Source organism: Oncorhynchus mykiss, chromosome 21, assembly GCF_013265735.2.
Source record: "Oncorhynchus mykiss isolate Arlee chromosome 21, USDA_OmykA_1.1, whole genome shotgun sequence".
NCBI classification, from domain to species: domain Eukaryota; kingdom Metazoa; phylum Chordata; class Actinopteri; order Salmoniformes; family Salmonidae; genus Oncorhynchus; species Oncorhynchus mykiss.
In genome coordinates this window covers 15,359,965-15,387,729 of record NC_048585.1, presented here as the reverse complement: position 1 = coordinate 15,387,729, position 27,765 = coordinate 15,359,965, and the positions used below count along the sequence as shown (strand labels likewise).

Sequence of the window (27,765 nt, the reverse complement as noted above, 5' to 3'; positions counted from 1 at the left end):
AGAGGTGGTTGGACGTATCTAGTTTGAGAAACCCACGCCTCACAAGTCCTCAACTGGCAGCTTCATTAAATAGTACCCGCAAAACACCAGTCTAAACGTCAAAAGTAAAGAGGATACTCCGGGATGCTGGCCTTCTAGGCAGAGTTTCAAAGAAAGAGACATATCACTGACTAGCCAATAAAAATAAATGATTAAAGTGGGCAAAAGAACAGACACTGGACAGAGGAAGATTGGAAAAAAGTGTTATGGACAGGCGAATCTAAGTTTGAGGTGTTCCGATCGCAAAGAATAACATTTGTGGGATGCAGAAAAAATGAAAAGATGCTGGAGGAGTGCTTGACGCCATCTGTCAAGCAAGGTGGAGGCAATGTGATGGTCTGGAGGTGCTTTGGTGGTGGTAAAGTGGGAGATTTGTACAGGGTAAAAGGGATCTTGAAGAAGGAAGGCTATCACTCCATTTTGCAAAGCCATACCATACCCTGTGGACGGCGCTTAATTGGAGCCAATTTCCTCCTACAACAAGATAATGACCGAAAGCACAGCTCCAAACTATGCAAGAACTATTTAGGGAAAAAGCAGTCAGCTGGTATTCTGTCTATAATTGGGTGGCCAGCACAGTCACCGGATTTCAACCCTATTGAGATGTTGTGGGAGCAGCTTGACCATATGGGACGGCAGGTAGCCTAGGGGTTAGAGGCAGGTAGCCTAGGGGTTAGAGGCAGGTAGCCTAGTGGTTAGAGGCAGGTAGCCTAGTGGTTAGAGGCAGGTAGCCTAGTGGTTAGAGGCAGGTAGCCTAGTGGTTAGAGGCAGGTAGCCTAGTGGTTAGAGGCAGGTAGCCTAGTGGTTAGTGTTGGGCCAGTAACCAACAGGTAGCCTAGTGGTTAGAGTGTTGGGCCAGTAACCAGCAGGTAGCCTAGTGGTTAGAGTGTTGGGCCAGTAACCAGCAGGTAGCCTAGTGGTTAGAGTGTTGGGCCAGTAACCAGCAGGTAGCCTAGTGGTTAGAGTGTTGGGCCAGTAACCAGCAGGTAGCCTAGTGGTTAGAGTGTTGGGCCAGTAACCAGCAGGTAGCCTAGTGGTTAGAGTGTTCCCTGTCCCTGCTGAAGAAAAGCAGGCCCAAACCATGATGCTGCCACCACCATGTTTGACAGTGGGGATGGTGTGTTCAGCTGTGTTGCTTTTACGCCAAACATAACGTTTTGCATTGTTGCCAAAAAGTTCCATTTTGGTTTCATCTGACCAGAGCACCTTCTTCCACATGTTTGGTGTGTCTCCCAGGTGGCTTGTGGCAAACTTTAAACGACACTTTTTATGGATATCTTTAAGAAATGGCTTTCTTCTTGCCACTCTTCCATAAAGGCCAGATTTGTGCAATATACGACTGATTGTTGTCCTATGGACAGAGTCTCCCACCTCAGCTGTAGATCTCTGCAGTTCATCCAGAGTGATCATGGGCCTCTTGGCTGCATCTCTGATCAGTCTTCTCCTTGTATGAGCTGAAAGGTTAGAGTGACGGCCAGGTCTTGGTAGATTTGCAGTGGTCTGATACTCCTTCCATTTCAATATTATCGCTTGCACAGTGCTCCTTGGGATGTTTAAAGCTTGGGAAATCTTTTTGTATCCAAATCCGGCTTTAAACTTCTTCACAACAGTATCTCGGACCTGCCTGGTGTGTTCCTTGTTCTTCATGATGCTCTCTGCGCTTTTAACGGACCTCTGAGACTATCACAGTGCAGGTGCATTTATACGGAGACTTGATTACACACAGGTGGATTGTATTTATCATCATTAGTCATTTAGGTCAACATTGGATCATTCAGAGATCCTCACTGAACTTCTGGAGAGAGTTTGCTGCACTGAAAGTAAAGGGGCTGAATAATTTTGCACGCCCATTTTTTCAGTTTTTGATTTGTTAAAAAAGTTTGAAATATCCAATAAATGTTGTTCCACTTCATGATTGTGTCCCACTTGTTGTTGATTGTTCACAAAAAAATACAGTTTTATATCTTTATGTTTGAAGCCTGAAATGTGGCAAAAGGTCACAAAGTTCAAGGGGGCCGAATACTTTCGCAAGGCACTGTAGCCTAGTGGTTAGAGTGTTGGGCCAGTAACCAACAGGTAGCCTAGTGGTTAGAGTGTTGGGCCAGTAACCAGCAGGTAGCCTAGTGGTTAGTGTTGGGCCAGTAACCAACAGGTAGCCTAGTGGTTAGAGTGTTGGGCCAGTAACCAGCAGGTAGCCTAGTGATTAGTGTTGGGCCAGTAACCAACAGGTAGCCTAGTGGTTAGAGTGTTGGGCCAGTAACTGAAAGGTTGCTAGAATCCCCAGCTGACAAGGTCAAATCTGTCGTTCTGCCCCTGAACAAGGCAGTTAACCCCACTGTTCCTAAGCCGTCATTGTAATTAAGAATTTGTTCTTAACTGACTTGCCTTGTTAAATAAAAAACATGGTACGTAAGAAGTGATTATCAACCTTGTGGGAGGTGCTTCAGGAAGCATGGAGGGAAATCTCTTCAGATTACTTCAACAAATTGACAACTAGAATGCCAAAGGTCTGCAAGGCTGTAATTGCTGCAAATGGAGGATTCTTTGATGAAAGCAAAGTTTGAAGGACACAATTATTATTTCAATTAAAAATCATTATTTATATCCTTATCATCATCTTGACTATATTTCCTATTCATTTTGCAACTCATTTCATGTATGTTTTCATGGAAAATAAGGACATTTCTACGTGACCCCAAACTTTTGAACGGTAGTGTGTATTAGATAAAAATATTTGTTTTATGATAAGAATACATTTTTTCTTTCAATTATTTTACTTTAGTAGTTTAGGTTACGTTTTTGTGAATATTTTTAATAAAAGACCAAGAGGATAAACAGACATTTTTTTCACAGCCGTTTTGCTCATATTTACTAAGTTTGCCAATATTAGTGGAGGGCACTTTACAAATCAAATCTAATGTTATTTGTCACATACACATGGTTAGCAGATGTTAATGCGAGTGTAGCGAAATGCTTGTGCTTCTAGTTCCAACCTTGCAGTAATATCCAACGAGTAATCTAACCTAACAATTTCACAACAATTACCTTATACACACAAGTGTAAAGGAATGAATAAGAATATGTACATAAAGATATATGAATGAGTGATGGTACAGAACAGCATAGGCAAGATGCAGTAGATGGTATAGAGTACAGTATATACATATGAGATGAGTAATGTAGGGTTTGTAAACATTATATGAAGTGTCATAGTTTAAAGTGGCTAGTGATACATTTATTACATACATTTTTCCATTATTAAAGTGGCTGGAGTTGAGTCGGTATGTTGGCAGCAGCCACTCAATGTTAGTGATGGCTGTTACAGTCTGATGTTTTTCAGTCTCCCGGTCCCTGCTTTGATGCACCTGTACTGACCTCGCCTTCTGGATGATAGCGGGGTGAACAGGCAGTGGCTCGGGTGGTTGTTGTCCTTGATTATCTTTTTGGCCTTCCTGTGACATCGGGTGGTGTAGGTGTCCTGGAGGGCAGGTAGTTTGCCCCCGGTGATGCGTTGTGCAGACCTCACTACCCTCTGGAGAGCCTTATGGTTGTGGGCGGAGCAGTTAACGTACCAGGCGGTGATACAGCCTGACGGGATGCTCTCGATTGTGCATCTGTAAAAGTTTGTGTGTTTTTGGTGACAAGCCAAATTTCTTCAGCCTCCTGAGGTTGAAGAGGCGCTGCTGTGCCTTCTTCACCACACTATCTGTGTGGGTGGACCAATTCAGTTTGTCCGTGATGTGTACGCCGAGGAACTTGAAACTTACTACCCTCTCCACTACTGTCCCGTCGATGTGGATAGGGGTGTGCTCCCTCTGCAGTACCAGTCAAAAGTTTGCACACACCTAATTCAAGGGTTTTCTTTGTGTTTACTATTGTAGAATAATAGTGAAAACATCAAAACTCTGAAATAACACACATTGGGAATTATGTAGTAACCCAAAAAATGGTTTAACAAATCTAAATATATTTTAGATTCTTCAAAGTAGCCCACCTTTGCCTTGATGACAGCTTTACGCACTCTTGGTATTCTCTCCACCAGCTTCACCTGGAATGATTTTCTAACAGTTTTGATGGACTTCCCACATATGCTGAGCACTTGTTGGCTGCTTTTCCAACTCATCCCAAACCACCTCAATTGGGATGAGGTTGGGTGATCTGATGCAGCAGTCCATCACTCTCCATCTTGGGAAAATAGCCCTTACACAGCCTGGAGGTGTGTTGTGTCATTGTCCTGTTGAAAAAAAAAATATCGTCTCACTAAGCGCCTACCAGATGTGATGGTGTATCGCTGCAGCCATGCTGGTTAAGTGTGCCTTAAATTCTAAATAAATGACTGCCAGTGTCACCAGCAAAGCACCATCACACCATCTCCATGCTTCACGGTGGGAACCCCACATGCAGAGATCATCCATTCACCTACTCTGTGTCTCACAAAGACACGCCCGTTTCCACCAGTCTAATATCCATTGCTTGTGTTTCTTGGACCAAGCATGTCTCTTTTATTGGTTTATTGGTTTAAGCACTAGCTGTCAGAGTAGCGTACAGATCACTGCACCTGTACGTAGCCCATCTGTAAACAGCCCATCTATCTACCCACCTCATCCCCATACTGGTATTTATTTATTTATCTTGGTCCTTTGCACCCCAGTATCTCTACCTGCACATTCATCTTCTGCACATCTACCATTCCAGTGTTTAATTGCTATATTGTAATTACTTCGCCACCATGGCCTATTTATTTCCTTAACTTACCTCATTTGCACTCACTGTATATAGAATTTTTGTTTTATTTTGTATAACTGTTTCTACTGTATTATTGACTGTATGTTTGTTTATTCCATGTGTAACTCTGTGTTGTTGTTTGTGTCGAATTGCTACGCTTTATCTTGGCCAGGTCGCAGTTGTAAATGAGAACGTGTTCTCAACTAGCCTACCTGGTTAAATAAAGGTGTTCTCTACTAGCCTACCTGGTTAAATAAAGGTGTTCTCTACTAGCCTACCTGGTTAAATAAAGGTGTTCTCAACTAGCCTACCTGGTTAAATAAAGGTGTTCTCTACTAGCCTACCTGGTTAAATAAAGGTGTTCTCTACTAGCCTACCTGGTTAAATAAAGGTGTTCTCTACTAGCCTACCTGGTTAAATAAAGGTGTTCTCTACTAGCCTACCTGGTTAAATAAAGGTGAAATAAAAATAAATCAAATAGTAATGGTTTCTTTGCTGAAATTCGACCATATAGGTTTCCTCTGAACAGTTGATGTTGAGAAGTCTATTACTTGAACTCTGTGAAGTGTTTATTTGGGCTGCAGTTTCTGAGGCTGGTAACTAATGAACTTATCCTCTGCAGCAGAGGTAACTCTGGGTCTTCCTCTCCTGTGGCGGTCCTCATCAGAGCCAGTTTCATCATAGCGCTTGATGGTTTTTGCGACTGCACTTGAAGAAACTTTCACAGTTCTTAAAATGTTCCGTATTGACTGACCTTCATGTCTTAAAGTAATGGACATTTCTCTTTGCTTATTTGAGCCGTTCTTGCCATAATATGGACTTGGTCTTTTACCAAATAGGGCTATCTTCTGTATACCCCCCTACCTTGTCACAACACAACTGATTGGATATAATGCATTAAGAAGGAAAGAAATTCCACAAATGAACTTTTAACAAGGCACACCTGTTAATTGAAATGCATTCCAGGTGACTACCTCATGAAGCTGGTTGAGAGAATGCCAGGAGTGTGCCAAGCTGTCATCAAGGCGAAGGGTGGCTACTTTTGAAGAATTTCAAATAAAAAATATTTGGATTTGTTTAACACTTTTTACAATGTAGAAAATAGTAAAAATAAAGGAACTCTCAAATGAGTAGATGTGTCCAGACTTTTGACTGGTACTGTACAGACACATTCTCGAACACACACGTCAAACTGAACGATCACACCGCTCACTCCCTCAGATTATAAAAATAAACCCCTGCACAACTACTTAATGGTGTTGCTCCCTCAATATCCCCATCCATCAAGTTTTAATGGGCTATTGTAGTAGTGGAGGGTACATGCCTGTCAGATGTGTGTCACAAATACCACCCTATTTCCTATATAGTGCGCTAAATTTTACCAGGGCGTATCGGGGGCACTATATGTGGAATAGGGTGCCGTTTGGTGTGTGTGTGTGAGGGGGAAAAGGCTTGTCTCAGCTGGAGTGTTTCCTTTTGGCAAATAAAGGCCACCTGAAAGGCCCAGGGACGCTGGGAATAAACTGTTTTATGTAAGAGGCCCAATCTGATTCTAACTTGGCATTTATCTGTCTTTCTCTCATTCTCTCTCTTCCCATCTCTCTCTTCCTCACATTTTCTCTTTATATCTCTATCTCTCCCCCTCTCCCTCCCTCCAGAGTGCTCAGTTCTACAAGATGACCACAGAGAACTACCACAAGGCTGCCGACGGAATCAACGCAAAGTTCAAGTAAGTTAAAATCACGTCATTGTGTTTAATTACCAGAAGTGTATCAGGTTTTCCTGGATAAATTAATATAGACACCCCCCCCCATCGACAATATCTCCATTCACTGCAGCATGAACAGGCTTTCATCTCAAATGCTTCCTCCTCGAGGCCAATGTTGGCAATGAAGAGCTCAATTCCTGATGTTGGCTGTTAAGGTTTTAACAGTGGACCGCTTTTCTTCCAAGATCTCCAAGGTTACTCTGTCAGTTTTAAAGTAGGCCACACTGCAGGCACATGTAACCAACTTCAAAGGGGGTCCAAAGAACACCACAGAATTCTAAGAATTGTATTTGTGATGTGTCCAGAGGATGTTGGTCATCCTTGTGTCCAGTTTCGATATTAGGGTCCTGTTCATTAGAGCATGCTGTGACGGAACATTTTGCATCAGAAAATTACAATGAGCCGTTCCAATTGGATAAGTCCAGGTTGTCCCTCCCTGTTTTGTTTTTTTCTCCGTTTGGTGCGTACACGACCCTTCAGTGTTGTTAGTGACCATTAAAAACCCCGTCAGTCCACTGAGAGTACTGCCGTTAGCCACATGCTAACTAACCCATGTCTTTCAATCAGCTCCAGATTGCCTACCCTATTAGCTCATGTTGATGAATCGGCTCACTGATAGCTACAGGTCAAATGGAGCCGTCTCTGGTGTACACTGATGTGTCAGGGCTGCAGTGATGGCCATGGTGTGTGTCTGTGTGTGCGCGTGTGTCTGTTACAGAGTATGTGTTGTCCCTGTGAACCAATCATTGGTAGTTTACCTGATTTATCAGACTATAACCAGTTTACAGTCATTCCAACAACAGAGGTGTCACAGCACCCTGAGGCAGGCACTGTGTGATGAAACGTGGGTTAAATACCCATTCAATGTTTGGGAGTATAATTAGTGTGCGACTGTCTTTTTATCGTTTGTTAGTCAGCACCTCTACAACATATTTTGGGTGTGCGTCAGCTTATGCTTTTTGCTAGCATCTAATCTTTTAAAATATTTCAACAAACATGCCTTGGTATGTGTCAGACAACTTTTGTTCATCAATGCTGTTAGCAATTTTCCCTCCTGTATGTTAGGTTGTCCGTGAGATTCACAGAGACCCTATTAACCATCACGTACATGTAACTAAAGAACATCTCATTTCCAGTCCATCGCTGTTCCATAACTCCTAATAAGGGACCATTAGGCTCCATAGTAATGTAACAAAGTGGATGAGGAGTCCACAGGAGGTGGGGCGAACGGGGCCCAGAGTCCATGGCTCTGTCTGGGAAGGGGGCGCTAATCGTGTTAGCCTGTCATTAGCCGGCGCTAACGCCAGGATCATTGTCTCCCTGCAAAATGCTAGAAACTGATTAGCCATCCGCTGGGGTTAGCTTAGGGTAGAGCTGGGGTTGAGGCTTCCCAAATCGCATTAAGGAAATGCATTGCTGGAATATCATTATAGCGACACAACGCGCTAACTGCTAACACATGTCTAGCGAGGTCACGTGATGGTGGAGTCTCAGTGGCAAGCGCCCTGATTGGTTGATCGGATTACGGGAGGTGCATTACCAGGGCTGTGATTGGATTAGAGGGGCTGGGGAGGGAGGATGTGAGTGTGTGTGTGTGGTTTAATGAAATGGTGGGAGGGTCTGGTGTTACAGGAGGACAGGGAGAGGGAGGACAGGGTTACTGCTAGTATACACTAATCACGTTTCATTGGGTGTGTTTGGTGCCATCGTGTGTGTGTGTGTGTGTGTGTGTGTGTGTGTGTGTGTACATGATCTGTATTAGTGTGAAAAGACCTTGTTTAGTATTGTGCAACGCAGCGTACAGAGGTCTCTATGAGTTGTCCCTATGGACGTTATTGCGATTCGACAGAGAGAGTGCATGAACGAGGGAGATAAGATGGTATCTGGCGTTCAGTGGAATAATAAGGCAAGATGTTTAGTCTCAGAGCCTTTTGATTTCCTGAAAGTTGAAACTGCCCTGGAGATAAATGGGAAAGAGTAGGAATATACATAATTGATTGAATTAACATGGGTTTGATATGATAATCGGGCTTATGAAGTTAAAAATGTCTTTCTGCCCAATGTCTTAATTTCCCCACTGGTCCCACAGACAGTATTAATAGAATGTTTGATAACATTTGAGGCTCTGGTCAACAGTAGCTTGATATCCTGCTAATACTGTAGTAATGTATTTCCCTATAGATACTCTACTGATAGCCTAGCACTGTTGCCTCCTGCATGAAAGCATTTGGCCTCTATTGGTATCAAATTAATTGACAATAGTGCCTGAAGGTTTGGATGTCACTTTTGGGGTATTTGAACCCTGCTGGAGGAGTAGAAAGAGTAGGAGTAGAAACAGTAATAAGAGTAGACTGGTACTAGTAGAAACATTAGTAGTAGTAGAAACATTAGTAATAGTAGGCTAGTAGTAGTAATAGTAGTAGTAGTAGAAACATTAGTAATAGTAGGCTAGTAGTAGAAACATTAGTAAAAGTAGGCTAGTAGTAGTAGTAGTAGTAGTAGTAGTAGTAGTAGTTACATTAGTAACAGTAGGCTAGTAGTAGTAGTAGTAGTAGTAGTATAAACATTAGTAATAGAAGGCTAGTAGTAGTAGTAGTAGTAGTAGAAACATTAGTAATAGAAGGCTAGTAGTAGTAGAAACATTAGTAATAGAAGGCTAGTAGTAGAAACATTAGTCATAGAAGGCTAGTAGTAGTAGTAGTAGTATTTGGCTCCATCTATCTTCCCATCAATTTTAACCATCTTCCCTGTCCCTGCTGAAGAAAAGCAGGCCCAAACCATGATGCTGCCACCACCATGTTTGACAGTGGGGATGGTGTGTTCAGCTGTGTTGCTTTTACGCCAAACATAACGTTTTGCATTGTTGCCAAAAAGTTCAATTTTGTTTTCATCTGACCAGAGCACCTTCTTCCACATGTTTGGTGTGTCTCCCAGGTGGCTTGTGGCAAACTTTAAACGACACTTTTTATGGATATCTTTAAGAAATGGCTTTCTTGCCACTCTTCCATAAAGGCCAGATTTGTGCAATATACGACTGATTGTTGTCCTATGGACAGAGTCTCCCACCTCAGCTGTAGATCTCTGCAGTTCATCCAGAGTGATCATGGGCCTCTTGGCTGCATCTCTGATCAGTCTTCTCCTTGTATGAGCTGAAAGTTTAGAGGGACGGCCAGGTCTTGGTAGATTTGCAGTGGTCTGATACTCCTTCCATTTCAATATTATCGCTTGCACAGTGCTCCTTGGGATGTTTAAAGCTTGGGAAATCTTTTTGTATCCAAATCCGGCTTTAAACTTCTTCACAACAGTATCTCGGACCTGCCTGGTGTGTTCCTTGTTCTTCATGATGCTCTCTGCGCTTTTAACGGACCTCTGAGACTATCACAGTGCAGGTGCATTTATACGGAGACTTGATTATACACAGGTGGATTGTATTTATCATCATTAGTCATTTAGGTCAACATTGGATCATTCAGAGATCCTCACTGAACTTCTGGAGAGAGTTTGCTGCTCTGAAAGTAAAGGGGCTGAATAATTTTGCACACCCAATTTTTCAGATTTTGATTTGTTAAAAAAGTTTGAAATATCCAATAAATGTCGTTCCACTTCATGATTGTGTCCCACTTGTTGATTCTTCACAAAAAAATACAGTTTTATATCTTTATGTTTGAAGCCTGAAATGTGGCAAAAGGTCGCAAAGTTCAAGGGGGCCGAATACTTTCGCACGGCACTGTAAGTAGTACGAGTAGACTAGTAGAAGCAGTAATCCTAGTAGGCTAGTAGAATAGGTAGTACTAGTAGGCTAGTAGAATAGGTAATACTAGTAGGCTAGTAGAAGAAGTAGTTATAGTAGGCTAGTAGAAGATGTAGTAGTAGAAACATTAGTAATAGTAGGCTAGTAGTAGTAGTAGTAGAAATATTAGTAACAGTAGGCTAGTAGTAGTAGTAGTAGTAGTAGTAGTAGTAGTAGTAGTAGTAGAAACATTAGTAACAGTAGGCTAGAAGTAGTAGAAACATTAGTAACAGTAGGCTAGTAGTAGTAGAAACATTAGTAATAGAAGACTAGTAATAGAAACTTTAGTAATACTAGGCTAGTAGTAGAAACATTAATAATACTAGGCTAGTGGTAGTAGAAACATTAGTAATACTAGGCTAGTGGTAGTAGAAACATTAGTAATACTAGGGTAGTAGTAGAAACATTAGTAATTCCAGAGTAGTATTAATAGTAGAAACATTAGAATTACTAGGCTAGTAGTCGTGGAAACATTAGTACATTGGTTATCGTAGGCTAATAGTAGTAGAATAATGTGTAACAGTAGACTTGTAGTAGAAACATTACTAATAGTAGGCTAGTAGAAGCAGTAGTCCTAGTAGACTAGTAGAAGCAGTAGTCCTAGTAGGCTAGTAGAATAGGTAGTACTAGTAGGCTAGTAGAATAGGTAGTACTAGTAGGCTAGTAGAAGATATAGTAGGCTAGTAGAATAAGTAGTTATAGTAGGCTAGTAGATGTAGTAATAGTAGGCTAATAGAGGATGTAGTTAAAGTTAGCTAGTAGAAAAAGTAGTACTAGTAGTAATAGTAGTCAAGTAGTAATAGTAGGCTAGTAGAAGTGGTAATAGTAGGCTAGTAGAAGATGTGGTAATCGTAGGCTAGTAAAATATGTAGTTATAGTAGGCTAGTAGAAGTAGTAATAGTAGGCTAGTAGAAGATGTAGTTATAGTAGGCTAGTAGAAGATGTAGTTATAGTAGGCTAGTAGAAGTAGTAATAGTAGGCTAGTAGAAGATGTAGTTATAGTAGGCTAGTAGAATTAGTAATAGTAGGCTAGTAGAAGATGTAGTTATAGTAGGCTAGTAGAAGATGTAATAGTAGGCTAGTAGAAGATGATGTAATAGTAGGCTAGTAGAAGATGTAGTTATAGTAGGCTAGTAGAAGATGTAGTTATAGTAGGCTAGTAGAAGTAGTAATAGTAGGCTAGTAGAAGTAGTAATAGTAGGCTAGTAGAAGATGTAGTAATAGTAGGCTAGTAGAAGATGTAGTAATAGTAGGCTAGTAGAAGATGTAGTAATAGTAGGCTAGTAGAACATGTAGTAATAGTAGGCTAGTAGAAGATGTAGTAATAGTAGGCTAGTAGAAGATGTAGTAATAGTAGGCTAGTAGAAGATGTAGTAATAGTAGGCTAGTAGAAGATGTAGTAATAGTAGGCTAGTAGAAGATGTAGTAATAGTAGGCTAGTAGAATATGTAGTTATAGTAGGCTAGTAGAAGATGTGGTAATAGTAGGCTAGTAGAAGATGTAGTAATAGTAGGCTAGTAGAAGATGTAGTTATAGTAGGCTAGTAGAAGATGTGGTAATAGTAGGCTAGTAGAACATGTAATAGTAGGCTAGTAGAAGTAGTAATAGTAGGCTAGTAGATGTAGTAATAGTAGGCTAGTAGAAGATGTAGTTATAGTAGGCTAGTAGAAGATGTAGTAATAGTAGGCTAGTAGAAGATGTAGTTATAGTAGGCTAGTAGAAGATGTAGTTATAGTAGGCTAGTAGAAGTAGTAATAGTAGGCTAGTAGAAGTAGTAATAGTAGGCTAGTAGAAGATGTAGTTATAGTAGGCTAGTAGAAGTAGTAATAGTAGGCTAGTAGAAGATGTAGTTATAGTAGGCTAGTAGAAGTAGTAATAGTAGGCTAGTAGAAGTAGTAATAGTAGGCTAGTAGAAGATGTAGTTATAGTAGGCTAGTAGAAGATGTAGTTATAGTAGGCTAGTAGAATATATAGTTATAGTAGGCTAGTAGAATATGTAGTTATAGTAGGCTAGTAGAAGAAGTAGTGCTAGTAGAAGTAGTTATAGTAGGCTAGTAGAAGATGTAGTAATAGTAGGCTAGTAGAAGTAGTAATAGTAGGCTAGTAGAAAATGTAGTTATAGTAGGCTAGTAGAAGTAGTAATAGTAGGCTAGTAGAAGATGTAGTTATAGTAGGCTAGTAAAATTAGTAATAGTAGGCTAGTAGAATATGTGGTTATAGTAGGCTAGTAGAATATGTGGTAATAGTAGGCTAGTAGAATATGTGGTAATAGTAGGCTAGTAGAATATGTGGTAATAGTAGGCTAGTAGAAGATGTGGTTATAGTTGGCTAGTAGTAGTAGACTAGTAGTATTCGTGGTGATAATAATAGTATTTGTGGTAGTAGGGTAGTAGTAGTTGTTGGCTGGAAGTAGTAGTAGGCTAGTAGAAGAAGTAGTGCTAGAAGAAGTAGTAATAGTAGGCTAGTAGTAGTAGTAGTTATAGTAGGCTTGAAGTAGTTATAGTAGACTAGTAGAAGTAGTAGTAATAGTAGTAGTAGTAGTTGTTGTTGGCTGGAAGTAGTAGTAGGCTAGTAGAAGTAGTTATAGTAGGCTAGTAGTAGTAGTAGTAGGCTAGTAGAATAAGTAGTGCTAGTAGAAGTAGTAATAGTAGTAGGAGTAGGCTAGTAGAAGAAGTAGTAATAGTAGGCTAGTAGAAGTAGTAATCGTTGGCTAGTATATAAAGTATTGCTAGTAGTAGTACTAGTAGTTTAGTAGAATAAGTAGTACTAGTAGAAGAAGTAGTAATGGTAGTATATAAAGTATTGCTAGTAGTAGTACTAGTAGGCTAGTATATAAAGTATTGCTAGTAGTAGTACTAGTAGTTTAGTAGAATAAGTAGTACTAGTAGAAGAAGTAGTAATGGTAGGCTAGTATATAAAGTATTGCTAGTAGTAGTACTAGTAGGCTAGTATATAAAGTATTGCTAGTAGTAGTACTAGTAGAATAAGTAGTACTAGTAGAAGAAGTAGTAATGGTAGGCTAGTATATAAAGTATTGCTAGTAGTAGTACTAGTAGTTTAGTAGAATAAGTAGTACTAGTAGAAGAAGTAGTAATGGTAGGCTAGTAGTAGGCTAGTAGTAGGCTAGTAGTAGTAGTAAGTCTAGTGACACTGCATGGGTAAATCTTTTTGTTTGTGTGGTTCATGCACACATGATGCCTGTAGAGAGGTGTGTGTTTGCAGTGTGTAGGGGTAGTGCAGCTGTTTCCTGCAGTTCCAGCGGTATTCCTGGCAGAGCATGATGGAGCTCTCCCAACCGGAACGCCGCTACCTAAGAGTGACCTCATTTTGCACACACACACACACACACACCTGGCTCCCACTAATACTTTCTCAGTTTTCATCATCCTCTCCCCAGCTTCTATGAATCTGCCCTGAGGTCCTGACACACATCATCACAATTCATGTTAATAGCCCTTGCCTGTGGTAAACACATAATGAATTACACACACACACACACACACACACACACACAAGTACCATACCAATCAAAAAACGAATCAAATGTATTTATAAATCCCTTTTTTTTACATCAGAAGATGTCACCAGGTCCTATACAGAAACCAGCCTAAAACCCCAAACTGTAAGCAATGTAGAAGCACGGTGGCAAGGAAAAACTCCCTCGAAAGGCAGGAACCTAGGAAGAAACCTAGAGAGGAACCAGGCTCTGAGGGGTGGCCAGTCCTCTTCTGGCTGTGCCGGTAGAGATAAGAGTACATGGCCTTAAGGCCAGATCGTTCGTCAAGATGTTCAATCGTTCATAGATGACCAGCAGGGTCAAATAATAATCACAGTGGTTGTAGAGGGTGCAACAGGTCAGTACCTCAGGAGTAAATGTCAGTTGGCTTTTCATAGTAGAGCATTCAGAGGTTGAGAAGAAACACCAACCTTTAGGGTATTGCTATCTACAGGTTGAGATAGCACCCTTTAGGGTATTGCTATCTACAGGTTGAGATGACACCCTTTAGGGTATTGCTATCTACAGGTTGAGATAGCACCCTTTAGGGTATTGCTATCTACAGTTTGAGATAACACCCTTTAGGGTATTGCAATCTACAGGTTGAGATGACACCCTTTAGGGTATTGCTATCTACAGGTTGAGATAACACCCTTTAGGGTATTGCTATCTACAGGTTGAGATAGCACCCTTTAGGGTATTGCAATCTACAGGTTGAGATAGCACCCTTTAGGGTATTGCTATCTACAGGTTGAGATAACACCCTTTAGGGTATTGCAATCTACAGGTTGAGATAACACCCTTTAGGGTATTGCTATCTACAGGTTGAGATAACACCCTTTAGGGTATTGCTATCTACAGGTTGAGATAGCACCCTTTAGGGTATTGCAATCTACAGGTTGAGATAACACCCTTTAGGGTATTGCTATCTACAGGTTGAGATGACACCCTTTAGGGTATTGCTATCTACAGGTTGAGATGACACCCTTTAGGGTATTGCTATCTACAGGTTGAGATAACACCCTTTAGGGTATTGCTATCTACAGGTTGAGATAACACCCTTTAGGGTATTGCTATCTACAGGTTGAGATAACACCCTTTAGGGTATTGCTATCTACAGGTTGAGATAACACCCTTTAGGGTATTGCTATCTACAGGTTGAGATGACACCCTTTAGGGTATTGCTATCTATAGGTTGAGATAACACAATTTAGGGTATTGCTATCTACAGGTTGAGATAACACCCTTTAGGGTATTGCTATCGACAGGTTGAGATAACACCCTTTAGGGTATTGCTATCTACAGGTTGAGATGACACCCTTTAGGGTATTGCAATCTACAGGTTGAGATGACACCCTTTAGGGTATTGCTATCTACAGGTTGAGATAACACCCTTTAGGGTATTGCTATCTACAGGTTGAGATAACACCCTTTAGGGTATTGCTATCTACAGGTTGAGATAACACCCTTTAGGGTATTGCTATCTACAGGTTGAGATAACACCCTTTAGGGTATTGCAATCTACAGGTTGAGATAGCACCCTTTAGGGTATTGCTATCTACAGGTTGAGATAACACCCTTTAGGGTATTGCTATCTACAGGTTGAGATAACACCCTTTAGGGTATTGCTATCTACAGGTTGAGATGACACCCTTTAGGGTATTGCTATCTACAGGTTGAGATGACACCCTTTAGGGTATTGCTATCTACAGGTTGAGATGACACCCTTTAGGGTATTGCTATCTACAGGTTGAGATGACACCCTTTAGGGTATTGCTATCTACAGGTTGAGATAACACCCTTTAGGGTATTGCTATCTACAGGTTGAGATAACACCCTTTAGGGTATTGCTATCTACAGGTTGAGATAACACCCTTTAGGGTATTGCTATCTACAGGTTGAATGACAACAATAATACTGAGTATGTATTTGAATGAATTCTGATGAGCTTTCCTTGTTGTCATTCAGCCTGTAATTATCAACACCCTAGAGGACTGTGTCTTCTCTACCTGTAGTTATCAATACCCTAGAGGGCTGTGTCTTCTCTACCTGTAGTTATTAATACCCCAGAGGACTGTGTCTTCTCTACCTGTAGTTATCACTACGCTAGAGGACTGTGTCTTCTCTACTTGTAGTTATCAATACCCTAGAGGACTGTGTCTTCTCTACCTGTAGTTATCACTACGCTAGAGGACTGTGTCTTCTCTACTTGTAGTTATCAATACCCTAGAAGACTGTGTCTTCTCCTAACTGCTCTGTATGCCGTCCTTCTAACCACTTATCCAACACAGTCTATATGGACTGTCATACGGTCCGGTCCAGATGGACTGTCATGCGGTCCGGTCCAGCCCAGATGGACTGTCATACGGTCCGGTCCAGTCCAGTCCAGTCCAGATGGACTGTCATACAGTCCGGTCCAGTCCAGATGGACTGTCATACGGTCCGGTCCAGCCCAGATGGACTGTCATACGGTCCGGTCCAGCCCAGATGGACTGTCATACGGTCCGGTCCAGTCCAGATGGACTGTCAAACGGTCCGGTCCAGTCCAGATGGACTGTCAAACGGTCCGGTCCAGTCCAGATGGACTGTCAAATGGTCCGGTCCAGTCCAGATGGACTGTCAAATGGTCCGGTCCAGTCCAGATGGACTGTCCTATGGTCCGGTCCAGTCCAGATGGACTGTCAAATGGTCCGGTCCAGTCCAGATGGACTGTCATATGGTCCGGTCCAGTCCAGATGGACTGTCATATGGTCCAGTCCAGATGGACTGTCAAATGGTCCGGTCCAGTCCAGATGGACTGTCATATGGTCCAGTCCAGATGGACTGTCATACGGTCCGGTCCAGTCCAGATGGACTGTCATATGGTCCAGTCCAGATGGACTGTCATATGGTCCAGTCCAGATGGACTGTCATATGGTCCAGTCCAGATGGACTGTCATGCGGTCTTGTCCAGTACGTGAAACCTTTACCAACACACTGGCTCTTAGTGTCTGGGCACAATGTTGCAGTGTGCAGGTTACAGCTGAATGACAGGTGTGTGTGTAAAACAGGATTTTATTTAAAGCTATGTGTATACTGTTTATAATGTTCAGCTCCTTGCAGACAGGTCAACAGGTTTATTTTCACCTCTCCGTCTACTCCTCCCATCCCTGCTGGAGAAAGAGAAACACTCATCCCTCCCTCCATCCCTCTATCCCCACATACATATTCAACAGCCAGACAGTCCTAGAGCAGAGTTTTGGCCTGGGTGATTAAAGCCTAACACAACTCTGCATTTTGATAGTCATTAAATGAGGAAATGGGAACAGAACAAACCTGAGAGTCTATTGAATATTCTTCCAGCCACCCCTAACAATACATATGTGGGATGTGGAGAGAAAGCTAACCTGTCTGTATTTAAAGGCTCTGTTATCTGTGAGGCACAGAGGGGTGTGTGTGTGTGTGTGTGTGTGTGTGTGTGTGTAAGCGTGTGTGCGGTCTCGCTGAGGTAAGACTTGACCCGCCTGACGAGTGCACATCAACCCGCTGCCATTACAGGAGACCGTAGGTCCGTAACTAGGCAACTTGGACCCCCAGTACAAGATGGTGGTCAATGCAGTCAGACATCAGTCAATAACCTTAGCTTAAACCCCCCCCCCCCCCCCTCCACACACACACACACACCACTCACACACTTAAAAGCCTTTATGTACTGGCTGTAAAATGGTCCTTGCTCGGACACACACACACTCTCGTATAAACACATTTAAAAGCCTAAGTACTGGCTGTAAAGCCTCCCTCTCTGCTCTCTGATCTCACACACCTTTTAGTGACTGAATAACTGACGAGAACACATTGTAAAAGGACTGTTGGGCAGACTGTGGCACATCATCAAATCTGTAGATTTCTGTGTGGACTACAAATTATGCTTTAACAGTAAATTCTCTTAGGAATACAATAGTTCTACTTTAACAGTAATGTCTCTTAGGAATTATAGCAGTTCTACTTTAACAGTAATGTCTCTTAGGAATTATAGCAGTTCTACTTTAACAGTAATGTCTCTTAGGGAATTATAGCAGTTCTACTTTAACAGTAATGTCTCTTAGGAATTATAGCAGTTCTACTTTAACAGTAATGTCTCTTAGGAATTATAGCAGTTCTACTTTAACAGTAATGTATCATAGGAATACAATAGTTCTACTTTAACAGTAATGTCTCTTAGGAATTATAGCAGTTCTACTTTAACAGTAATGTCTCTTAGGAATTATAGCAGTTCTACTTTAACAGTAATGTCTCTTAGGAATACAATAGTTCTACTTTAACAGTAATGTCTCTTAGGGAATTATAGCAGTTCTACTTTAACAGTAATGTCTCTTAGGAATTATAGCAGTTCTACTTTAACAGTAATGTCTCTTAGGAATACAATAGTTCTACTTTAACAGTAATGTCTCTTAGGAATTATAGCAGTTCTACTTTAACAGTAATGTATCATAGGAATACAATAGTTCTACTTTAACAGTAATGTCTCTTAGGAATTATAGCAGTTCTACTTTAACAGTAATGTCTCTTAGGAATTATAGCAGTTCTACTTTAACAGTAATGTCTCTTAGGAATTATAGCAGTTCTACTTTAACAGTAATGTATCATAGGAATACAATAGTTCTACTTTAAGTTGTTCTTCGATGCCATGGTTAAGAGTTGTGTTTTGTTGCTGATGTTCTGTACAGTTTCATCTTCACTGGTTTGGACAGGGCTGGACATCTTGACTAAGTTTCAGTTTTCCCAAAACCTTTTTGTAGTTTTCCCTCAACAACCCATCCCCTGAACAGCGAGAGAGTAGGAACAATTGTAAACTCTATTTTTTGACAGTTAATCTTCTGTGCGTAAAGTGAATGAAATTCACATGACATGAAGCCCTTTCCTGTGCTATGAGTGGTCTGAGGAGTCGAGAGAACTAAACTACAATGCAGTCTTCTCTGTCGTGTTGATTGTCATACCGAACATTAGTTAGTGTGTGTTGGCAAGGGATGACGAAGGTAGAGCCATAGTATGGAAGTGATAGTGAATGGTGAGAACAGAGCAAAACTCCATTCCAAGAGCTCTCAGGAGATTCAGTGGGGGGGCCCAGCCCTCAGGAGATGACTGCCGGGTTGAGTGTCAGTGGGGGGGCCCAGCCCTCAGGAGATGACTGCCGGGTTGAGTGTCAGTGGGGGGGCCCAGCCCTCAGGAGATGACTGCCGGGTTGAGTGTCAGTGGGGGGCCCAGCCCTCAGGAAATGCCCACCGGGTTGAGTGTCAGTGGGGGGGCCCAGCCCTCAGGAGATGCCTGCCGGGTTGAGTGTCAGTGGGGGGGCCCAGCCCTCAGGAGATGTCCCCCGGGACCAGTGTCAGTGGGGGGGCCCAGCCCTCAGGAGATGTCCCCCGGGACCAGTGTCAGTGGGGGGGGCCCAGCCCTCCTTTCTTCTGTTCCTTCTCATTATCTCACTCTCTTATTTATTTCTCTCTGGTGCTAATTTATTTATCTTTTTCTCTCCTTTCTTTGTCTCACTCTTTCTCAATCTCTACTTTTTGTATCTCTCTCTTCCCCCCTCTCCCTGATGGATATCACCATGGGGGGTCAGTCAGGTCTTCTTTAAAAAGCGATGAGAGTTAAGTGTGTCATTTTTCTCTCTAAATGGATCATTTGTATTTATTTGCCTGACTGTCACAGAGCCGGTCTTAACCAGAGAGAACATGAAGGCTTTTTAAGAGGCCCCAGCTTCACCTCCTAACCCTATTATAGCCCAAGTGCTTGTAAATGATGATAAATGGACCTTGTACCTTTTGAGAACTCAATCTGGGCCCTGTAATCCATACTCATGGACATAGGGAAGATAGATCCTACTGTGGGTGTCAGTTTAGGGTCAACATATGGTTTTGGATAAATGGATGGAGAAATATTGCACCCATACGTGTAACATATGTGTGACACAATACTGTACAGTGAAAGTCACTTAGATATCAGTATGCCTCTGGGTTTTATTTTCTTGACAAAATTAAGCAATGATTTGCTATAACTGCTGTCCATGCATATTTAGGGAAGACATTAGTACGATTTGGTCAAGATAGTTTTTGTCTGGCTAGAGAGACTACCGTACTCATAGTACAGTGGAATAGCTATGCCTTTTCAATGAGCTGACTGGTGTAGGGGAAGGAGAGAGGAAAGGATGGTTTTCTATGAGCTGACTGTTTCTATTTCTACGCCCTATAGAGGGACGGATCTAGTTCGTATTTTTCTACGCCCTATAGGAGGAACAGATCTAGTTAGTCTGTTTCTAGAAGTAACACAGTATAGCTAACCAACTAGTCTTAGTATAGAATCTCTTGCCCTCTTCCTCTTTTTCCTTCTCTCTTTCCTTCGCCTTTCTGTTCATCCCTCAAACCTACGTGATTCATTATCCTTTTATCTCCCTCCTCCTCCACCCTCTTTCCCATGCTACATCTTTCTTCTACTGGCTTTATTTAGTGTATCTCTCTGCCCTGTCCCCTCCTCTCCTTCACCCTCTTCCCCATGCTACATCTTTCTCCTACTGGCTTTATTTAGTGTATCTCTCTGCCCTGTCCCCTCCTCTCCTTCACCCTCTTCCCCATTCTACATCTTTCTTCTACTGGCTTTATTTAGTGTATCTCTCTGCCCTGTCCCCTCCTCCTTCACCCTCTTCCCCATGCTACATCTTTCTTCTACTGGCTTTATTTAGTGTATCTCTCTGCCCTGTCCCCTCCTCTCCTTCACCCTCTTCCCCATGCTACATCTTTCTCCTACTGGCTTTATTTAGTGTATCTCTCTGCCCTGTCCCCTCCTCCTTCACCCTCTTCCCCATGCTACATCTTTCTTCTACTGGCTTTATTTAGTGTATCTCTCTGCCCTGTCCCCTCCTCTCCTTCACCCTCTTCCCCATGCTACATCTTTCTCCTACTGGCTTTATTTAGTGTATCTCTCTGCCCTGTCCCCTCCTCTCCTTCACCCTCTTCCCCATGCTACATCTTTCTCCTACTGGCTTTATTTAGTGTATCTCTCTGCCCTGTCCCCTCCTCTCCTTCAACCTCTTTCCCATGCTACATCTTTCTTCTACTGGCTTTATTTAGTGTATCTCTCTGCCCTGTCCCCTCCTCTCCTTCACCCTCTTCCCCATGCTACATCTTTCTTCTACTGGCTTTATTTAGTGTATCTCTCTGCCCTGTCCCCTCCTCCTTCACCCTCTTCCCCATGCTACATCTTTCTTCTACTGGCTTTATTTAGTGTATCTCTCTGCCCTGTCCCCTCCTCTCCTTCACCCTCTTCCCCATGCTACATCTTTCTTCTACTGGCTTTATTTAGTGTATCTCTCTGCCCTGTCCCCTCCTCCTTCACCCTCTTCCCCATGCTACATCTTTCTTCTACTGGCTTTATTTAGTGTATCTCTCTGCCCTGTCCCCTCCTCTCCTTCAACCTCTTCCCCATGCTACATCTTTCTTCTACTGGCTTTATTTAGTGTCTCTCTCTGCCCTGTCCCCTCCTCTCCTTCACCCTCTTCCCCATGCTACATCTTTCTTCTACTGGCTTTATTTAGTGTATCTCTCTGCCCTGTCCCCTCCTCTCCTTCACCCTCTTCCCCATGCTACATCTTTCTTCTACTGGCTTTATTTAGTGTATCTCTCTGCCCTGTCCCCTCCTCTCCTTCACCCTCTTCCCCATGCTACATCTTTCTCCTACTGGCTTTATTTAGTGTATCTCTCTGCCCTGTCCCCTCCTCCTTCACCCTCTTCCCCATGCTACATCTTTCTTCTACTGGCTTTATTTAGTGTATCTCTCTGCCCTGTCCCCTCCTCTCCTTCAACCTCTTCCCCATGCTACATCTTTCTTCTACTGGCTTTATTTAGTGTCTCTCTCTGCCCTGTCCCCTCCTCTCCTTCACCCTCTTCCCCATGCTACATCTTTCTTCTACTGGCTTTATTTAGTGTATCTCTCTGCCCTGTCCCCTCCTCCTTCACCCTCTTCCCCATGCTACATCTTTCTTCTACTGGCTTTATTTAGTGTATCTCTCTGCCCTGTCCCCTCCTCTCCTTCACCCTCTTCCCCATGCTACATCTTTCTTCTACTGGCTTTATTTAGTGTATCTCTCTGCCCTGTCCCCTCCTCTCCTTCACCCTCTTCCCCATGCTACATCTTTCTCCTACTGGCTTTATTTAGTGTATCTCTCTGCCCTGTCCCCTCCTCCTTCACCCTCTTCCCCATGCTACATCTTTCTTCTACTGGCTTTATTTAGTGTATCTCTCTGCCCTGTCCCCTCCTCTCCTTCACCCTCTTCCCCATGCTACATCTTTCTTCTACTGGCTTTATTTAGTGTATCTCTCTGCCCTGTCCCCTCCTCTCCTTCACCCTCTTCCCCATGCTACATCTTTCTCCTACTGGCTTTATTTAGTGTATCTCTCTGCCCTGTCCCCTCCTCTCCTTCAACCTCTTCCCCATGCTACATCTTTCTCCTACTGGCTTTATTTAGTGTATCTCTCTGCCCTGTCCCCTCCTCTCCTTCACCCTCTTCCCCATGCTACATCTTTCTTCTACTGGCTTTATTTAGTGTATCTCTCTGCCCTGTCCCCTCCTCTCCTTCACCCTCTTCCCCATGCTACATCTTTCTCCTACTGGCTTTATTTAGTGTATCTCTCTGCCTGTCCCCTCCTCCTTCACCCTCTTCCCCATGCTACATCTTTCTTCTACTGGCTTTATTTAGTGTATCTCTCTGCCCTGTCCCCTCCTCCTTCACCCTCTTCCCCATGCTACATCTTTCTCCTACTGGCTTTATTTAGTGTATCTCTCTGCCCTGTCCCCTCCTCTCCTTCAACCTCTTCCCCATGCTACATCTTTCTCCTACTGGCTTTATTTAGTGTATCTCTCTGCCCTGTCCCCTCCTCTCCTTCAACCTCTTCCCCATGCTACATCTTTCTCCTACTGGCTTTATTTAGTGTATCTCTCTGCCCTGTCCCCTCCTCTCCTTCACCCTCTTCCCCATGCTACATCTTTCTTCTACTGGCTTTATTTAGTGTATCTCTCTGCCCTGTCCCCTCCTCTCCTTCACCCTCTTCCCCATGCTACATCTTTCTTCTACTGGCTTTATTTAGTGTATCTCTCTGCCCTGTCCCCTCCTCTCCTTCAACCTCTTCCCCATGCTACATCTTTCTTCTACTGGCTTTATTTAGTGTATCTCTCTGCCCTGTCCCCTCCTCTCCTTCACCCTCTTCCCCATGCTACATCTTTCTCCTACTGGCTTTATTTAGTGTATCTCTCTGCCCTGTCCCCTCCTCTCCTTCACCCTCTTCCCCATGCTACATCTTTCTTCTACTGGCTTTATTTAGTGTATCTCTCTGCCCTGTCCCCTCCTCCTTCACCCTCTTCCCCATGCTACATCTTTCTTCTACTGGCTTTATTTAGTGTATCTCTCTGCCCTGTCCCCTCCTCCTTCACCCTCTTCCCCATGCTACATCTTTCTCCTACTGGCTTTATTTAGTGTATCTCTCTGCCCTGTCCCCTCCTCCTTCACCCTCTTCCCCATGCTACATCTTTCTCCTACTGGCTTTATTTAGTGTATCTCTCTGCCCTGTCCCCTCCTCTCCTTCACCCTCTTCCCCATGCTACATCTTTCTTCTACTGGCTTTATTTAGTGTATCTCTCTGCCCTGTCCCCTCCTCTCCTTCAACCTCTTCCCCATGCTACATCTTTCTTCTACTGGCTTTATTTAGTGTATCTCTCTGCCCTGTCCCCTCCTCTCCTTCACCCTCTTCCCCATGCTACATCTTTCTTCTACTGGCTTTATTTAGTGTATCTCTCTGCCCTGTCCCCTCCTCTCCTTCACCCTCTTCCCCATGCTACATCTTTCTCCTACTGGCTTTATTTAGTGTATCTCTCTGCCCTGTCCCCTCCTCCTTCACCCTCTTCCCCATGCTACATCTTTCTTCTACTGGCTTTATTTAGTGTATCTCTCTGCCCTGTCCCCTCCTCCTTCACCCTCTTCCCCATGCTACATCTTTCTCCTACTGGCTTTATTTAGTGTATCTCTCTGCCCTGTCCCCTCCTCCTTCACCCTCTTCCCCATGCTACATCTTTCTCCTACTGGCTTTATTTAGTGTATCTCTCTGCCCTGTCCCCTCCTCTCCTTCAACCTCTTCCCCATGCTACATCTTTCTCCTACTGGCTTTATTTAGTGTATCTCTCTGCCTGTCCCCTCCTCTCCTTCAACCTCTTCCCCATGCTACATCTTTCTTCTACTGGCTTTATTTAGTGTATCTCTCTGCCCTGTCCCCTCCTCTCCTTCACCCTCTTCCCCATGCTACATCTTTCTCCTACTGGCTTTATTTAGTGTATCTCTCTGCCCTGTCCCCTCCTCCTTCACCCTCTTCCCCATGCTACATCTTTCTTCTACTGGCTTTATTTAGTGTATCTCTCTGCCCTGTCCCCTCCTCCTTCACCCTCTTCCCCATGCTACATCTTTCTCCTACTGACTTTATTTAGTGTATCTCTCTGCCCTGTCCCCTCCTCTCCTTCAACCTCTTCCCCATGCTACATCTTTCTCCTACTGGCTTTATTTAGTGTATCTCTCTGCCCTGTCCCCTCCTCTCCTTCAACCTCTTCCCCATGCTACATCTTTCTCCTACTGGCTTTATTTAGTGTATCTCTCTGCCCTGTCCCCTCCTCTCCTTCACCCTCTTCCCCATGCTACATCTTTCTTCTACTGGCTTTATTTAGTGTATCTCTCTGCCCTGTCCCCTCCTCTCCTTCACCCTCTTCCCCATGCTACATCTTTCTTCTACTGGCTTTATTTAGTGTATCTCTCTGCCCTGTCCCCTCCTCTCCTTCAACCTCTTCCCCATGCTACATCTTTCTCCTACTGGCTTTATTTAGTGTATCTCTCTGCCCTGTCCCCTCCTCTCCTTCACCCTCTTCCCCATGCTACATCTTTCTTCTACTGGCTTTATTTAGTGTATCTCTCTGCCCTGTCCCCTCCTCTCCTTCACCCTCTTCCCCATGCTACATCTTTCTTCTACTGGCTTTATTTAGTGTATCTCTCTGCCCTGTCCCCTCCTCTCCTTCACCCTCTTCCCCATGCTACATCTTTCTTCTACTGGCTTTATTTAGTGTATCTCTCTGCCCTGTCCCCTCCTCTCCTTCACCCTCTTCCCCATGCTACATCTTTCTTCTACTGGCTTTATTTAGTGTATCTCTCTGCCCTGTCCCCTCCTCTCCTTCACCCTCTTCCCCATGCTACATCTTTCTCCGACTGGCTTTATTTAGTGTATCTCTCTGCCCTGTCCCCTCCTCTCCTTCACCCTCTTCCCCATGCTACATCTTTCTCCTACTGGCTTTATTTAGTGTATCTCTCTGCCCTGTCCCCTCCTCCTTCACCCTCTTCCCCATGCTACATCTTTCTTCTACTGGCTTTATTTAGTGTATCTCTCTGCCCTGTCCCCTCCTCTCCTTCACCCTCTTCCCCATGCTACATCTTTCTTCTACTGGCTTTATTTAGTGTATCTCTCTGCCCTGTCCCCTCCTCTCCTTCAACCTCTTCCCCATGCTACATCTTTCTTCTACTGGCTTTATTTAGTGTATCTCTCTGCCCTGTCCCCTCCTCTCCTTCACCCTCTTCCCCATGCTACATCTTTCTCCTACTGGCTTTATTTAGTGTATCTCTCTGCCCTGTCCCCTCCTCTCCTTCACCCTCTTCCCCATGCTACATCTTTCTCCTACTGGCTTTATTTAGTGTATCTCTCTGCCCTGTCCCCTCCTCTCCTTCACCCTCTTCCCCATGCTACATCTTTCTTCTACTGGCTTTATTTAGTGTATCTCTCTGCCCTGTCCCCTCCTCTCCAGCCACCCTCTCCTGTGTGCTTTCGCTTTTTACATGTTCATATTCTTCAGTCTCTCTCCCTCTCTCTCTCTTGCCCACCCCTCTCTCTCTCTCTATTGCCCACCCCTCTCTCTCTCTCTCTTGCCCACCCCTCTCTCTCTCTCTCTTGCCCACCCCTCTCTCTCTCTCTCTTGCCCACTTCCCTCTCTCTCTCTCTTGCCCACTCCTCTCTCTCTCTCTCTCTTGCCCACTCCCCTCTCTCTCTCTCTCTCTCTCTCTCTCTTGCCCACTCCCCTCTCTCTCTCTCTCTCTCTCTCTTGCCCACCCCTCTCTCTCTCTCTCTCTCTTGCCCACTCCCCTCTCTCTCTCTCTCTCTCTTGCCCACCCCTCTCTCTCTCTCTTGCCCACCCCTCTCTCTCTCTCTCTTGCCCACTCCCCTCTCTCTCTCTCTCTCTTGCCCACTCCCCTCTCTCTCTCTCTCTTGCCCACTCCCCTCTCTCTCTCTCTCTTGCCCACTCCCCTCTCTCTCTCTTGCCCACCCCTCTCTCTCTCTCTCTCTCTTGCCCACCCCCCTCTCTCTCTCTCTCTCTCTCTCTTGCCCACTCCCCTCTCTCTCTCTCTCTCTCTCTTGCCCACCCCTCTCTCTCTCTCTTGCCCACCCCTCTCTCTCTCTCTCTTGCCCACCCCTCTCTCTCTCTCTCTTGCCCACCCCTCTCTCTCTCTCTTGCCCACCCCTCTCTCTCTCTCTCTTGCCCACCCCTCTCTCTCTCTCTCTTGCCCACCCCTCTCTCTCTCTCTCTTGCCCACCCCTCTCTCTCTCTCTCTCTCTTGCCCACCCCTCTCTCTCTCTCTCTTGCCCACCCCTCTCTCGTTCTTTCTCCCCATCTCTGATAAAGCATCTCATCTCATTGCGGCTCCCTGCGGTCTGTCATATGTCTCCCTTCTCCAGCTTGATTTATGTGGCTATGGTGTATAAACCATAGTGTAGCTATATGAAACAACCCCTAAGCGTGCCCTCTCTCCTGCTCTATCTATGGATCAAGGGGGGGAGAGAGGGAGGAAAGGAGGGAGAGGAGGATGGAGGGGAAACGTATCTCGTATCAATAGAGCTATGTTGGCATGGAGACCTTTACTGATGGCCTCCTATATAAGCAGAGAGATGTATTGTCCCCCCACTCCGTAGGTACAGTACACACACCTCCCTCTCTCGCCCCGCTCAGCTTCACGTCTCCATTTGTTTCAATCTCTCCCCCTCTGAAGTTTTATTAAATATCCCAGGCTCCTCGGAGGGGGATGGCCATGCAGTGAGAGGAGATTTTTGATTGACATCAGATGCATTTGACCTGCGAATGAATCTTCTGGTTGTCTGTGTTAGAGAAGGGGAATGAGAGGGAGGAAGAGGGATAGGAACTGCGAGACAAAGAGAGAAAAACGGAAAGGGAGAGAGAAACCATGAGGGAGAGAAACCGAGAAGGAGAGAGGCAGAGATCAGACAAATCTATATGTCTGACAGTTCAGAGGAGCCATTCGGTCTCTTCCCAACCCTGAACAAAGAGCATTGTAAAAACAAATATGAACCATGGTCCCCCTCAGATTTCTGACCCATTACGTCAGAACATATTAGCTACAAGTCTGATCTTAGACCACAACCAACTGTTTCCTCCTCAAAGGTCACAGCATTGAAAGGTTTTTGTGCTTTTGATTCCTGTGGGGTCGAGAAACCGATAGAGGGGGGAGAAGGGGGATGTTTACGGATGCCCCAGTGTTCAGGTTTCATGGGAACAGGATGAATCACTGCTGTTTCTGACTACATGTAAATATATCATAGACAGTTCCCTGGGAATGGTATTCACTATGTGGTGCTACAGTACCTTCCCCTTGACTACTCCACTAACAAAACTACAAAACCTTTCTCTGAGGTTGTATTGGGAAGATACAGTTGCTGTGGCTATGCAGCACACAGGCCGACTGTATTACTGGTGATAGTAACTGATGAGGGAGAGCCTAATGTAATATTGAGAGGGCAGAAATTCTCTTTCCCGGTCTCTTTCTCTTCACTCTCCTCTACCCGTGGCTGTGAGAATGAGTTAATATTCATCTTAATGATGGAT

The 27,765-nt window shown here is 43.8% G+C and overlaps 1 protein-coding gene across 3 annotated transcripts in view; it reads left to right on the top strand.

Annotated features, from left to right (window-relative positions):
• LOC110500993 (MICOS complex subunit MIC19) overlaps positions 1–27,765 on the top strand; it is a 107,446-nt gene that overhangs the window by 68,146 nt on the left and 11,535 nt on the right. For all 3 annotated transcript variants that reach the window (XM_036957070.1, XM_036957069.1, XM_036957068.1), the window contains one exon: positions 6,423–6,493. In XM_036957070.1, coding sequence (XP_036812965.1) covers positions 6,423–6,493 — 71 coding nt within the window. The remainder of the gene's footprint in view (positions 1–6,422; positions 6,494–27,765) is intronic.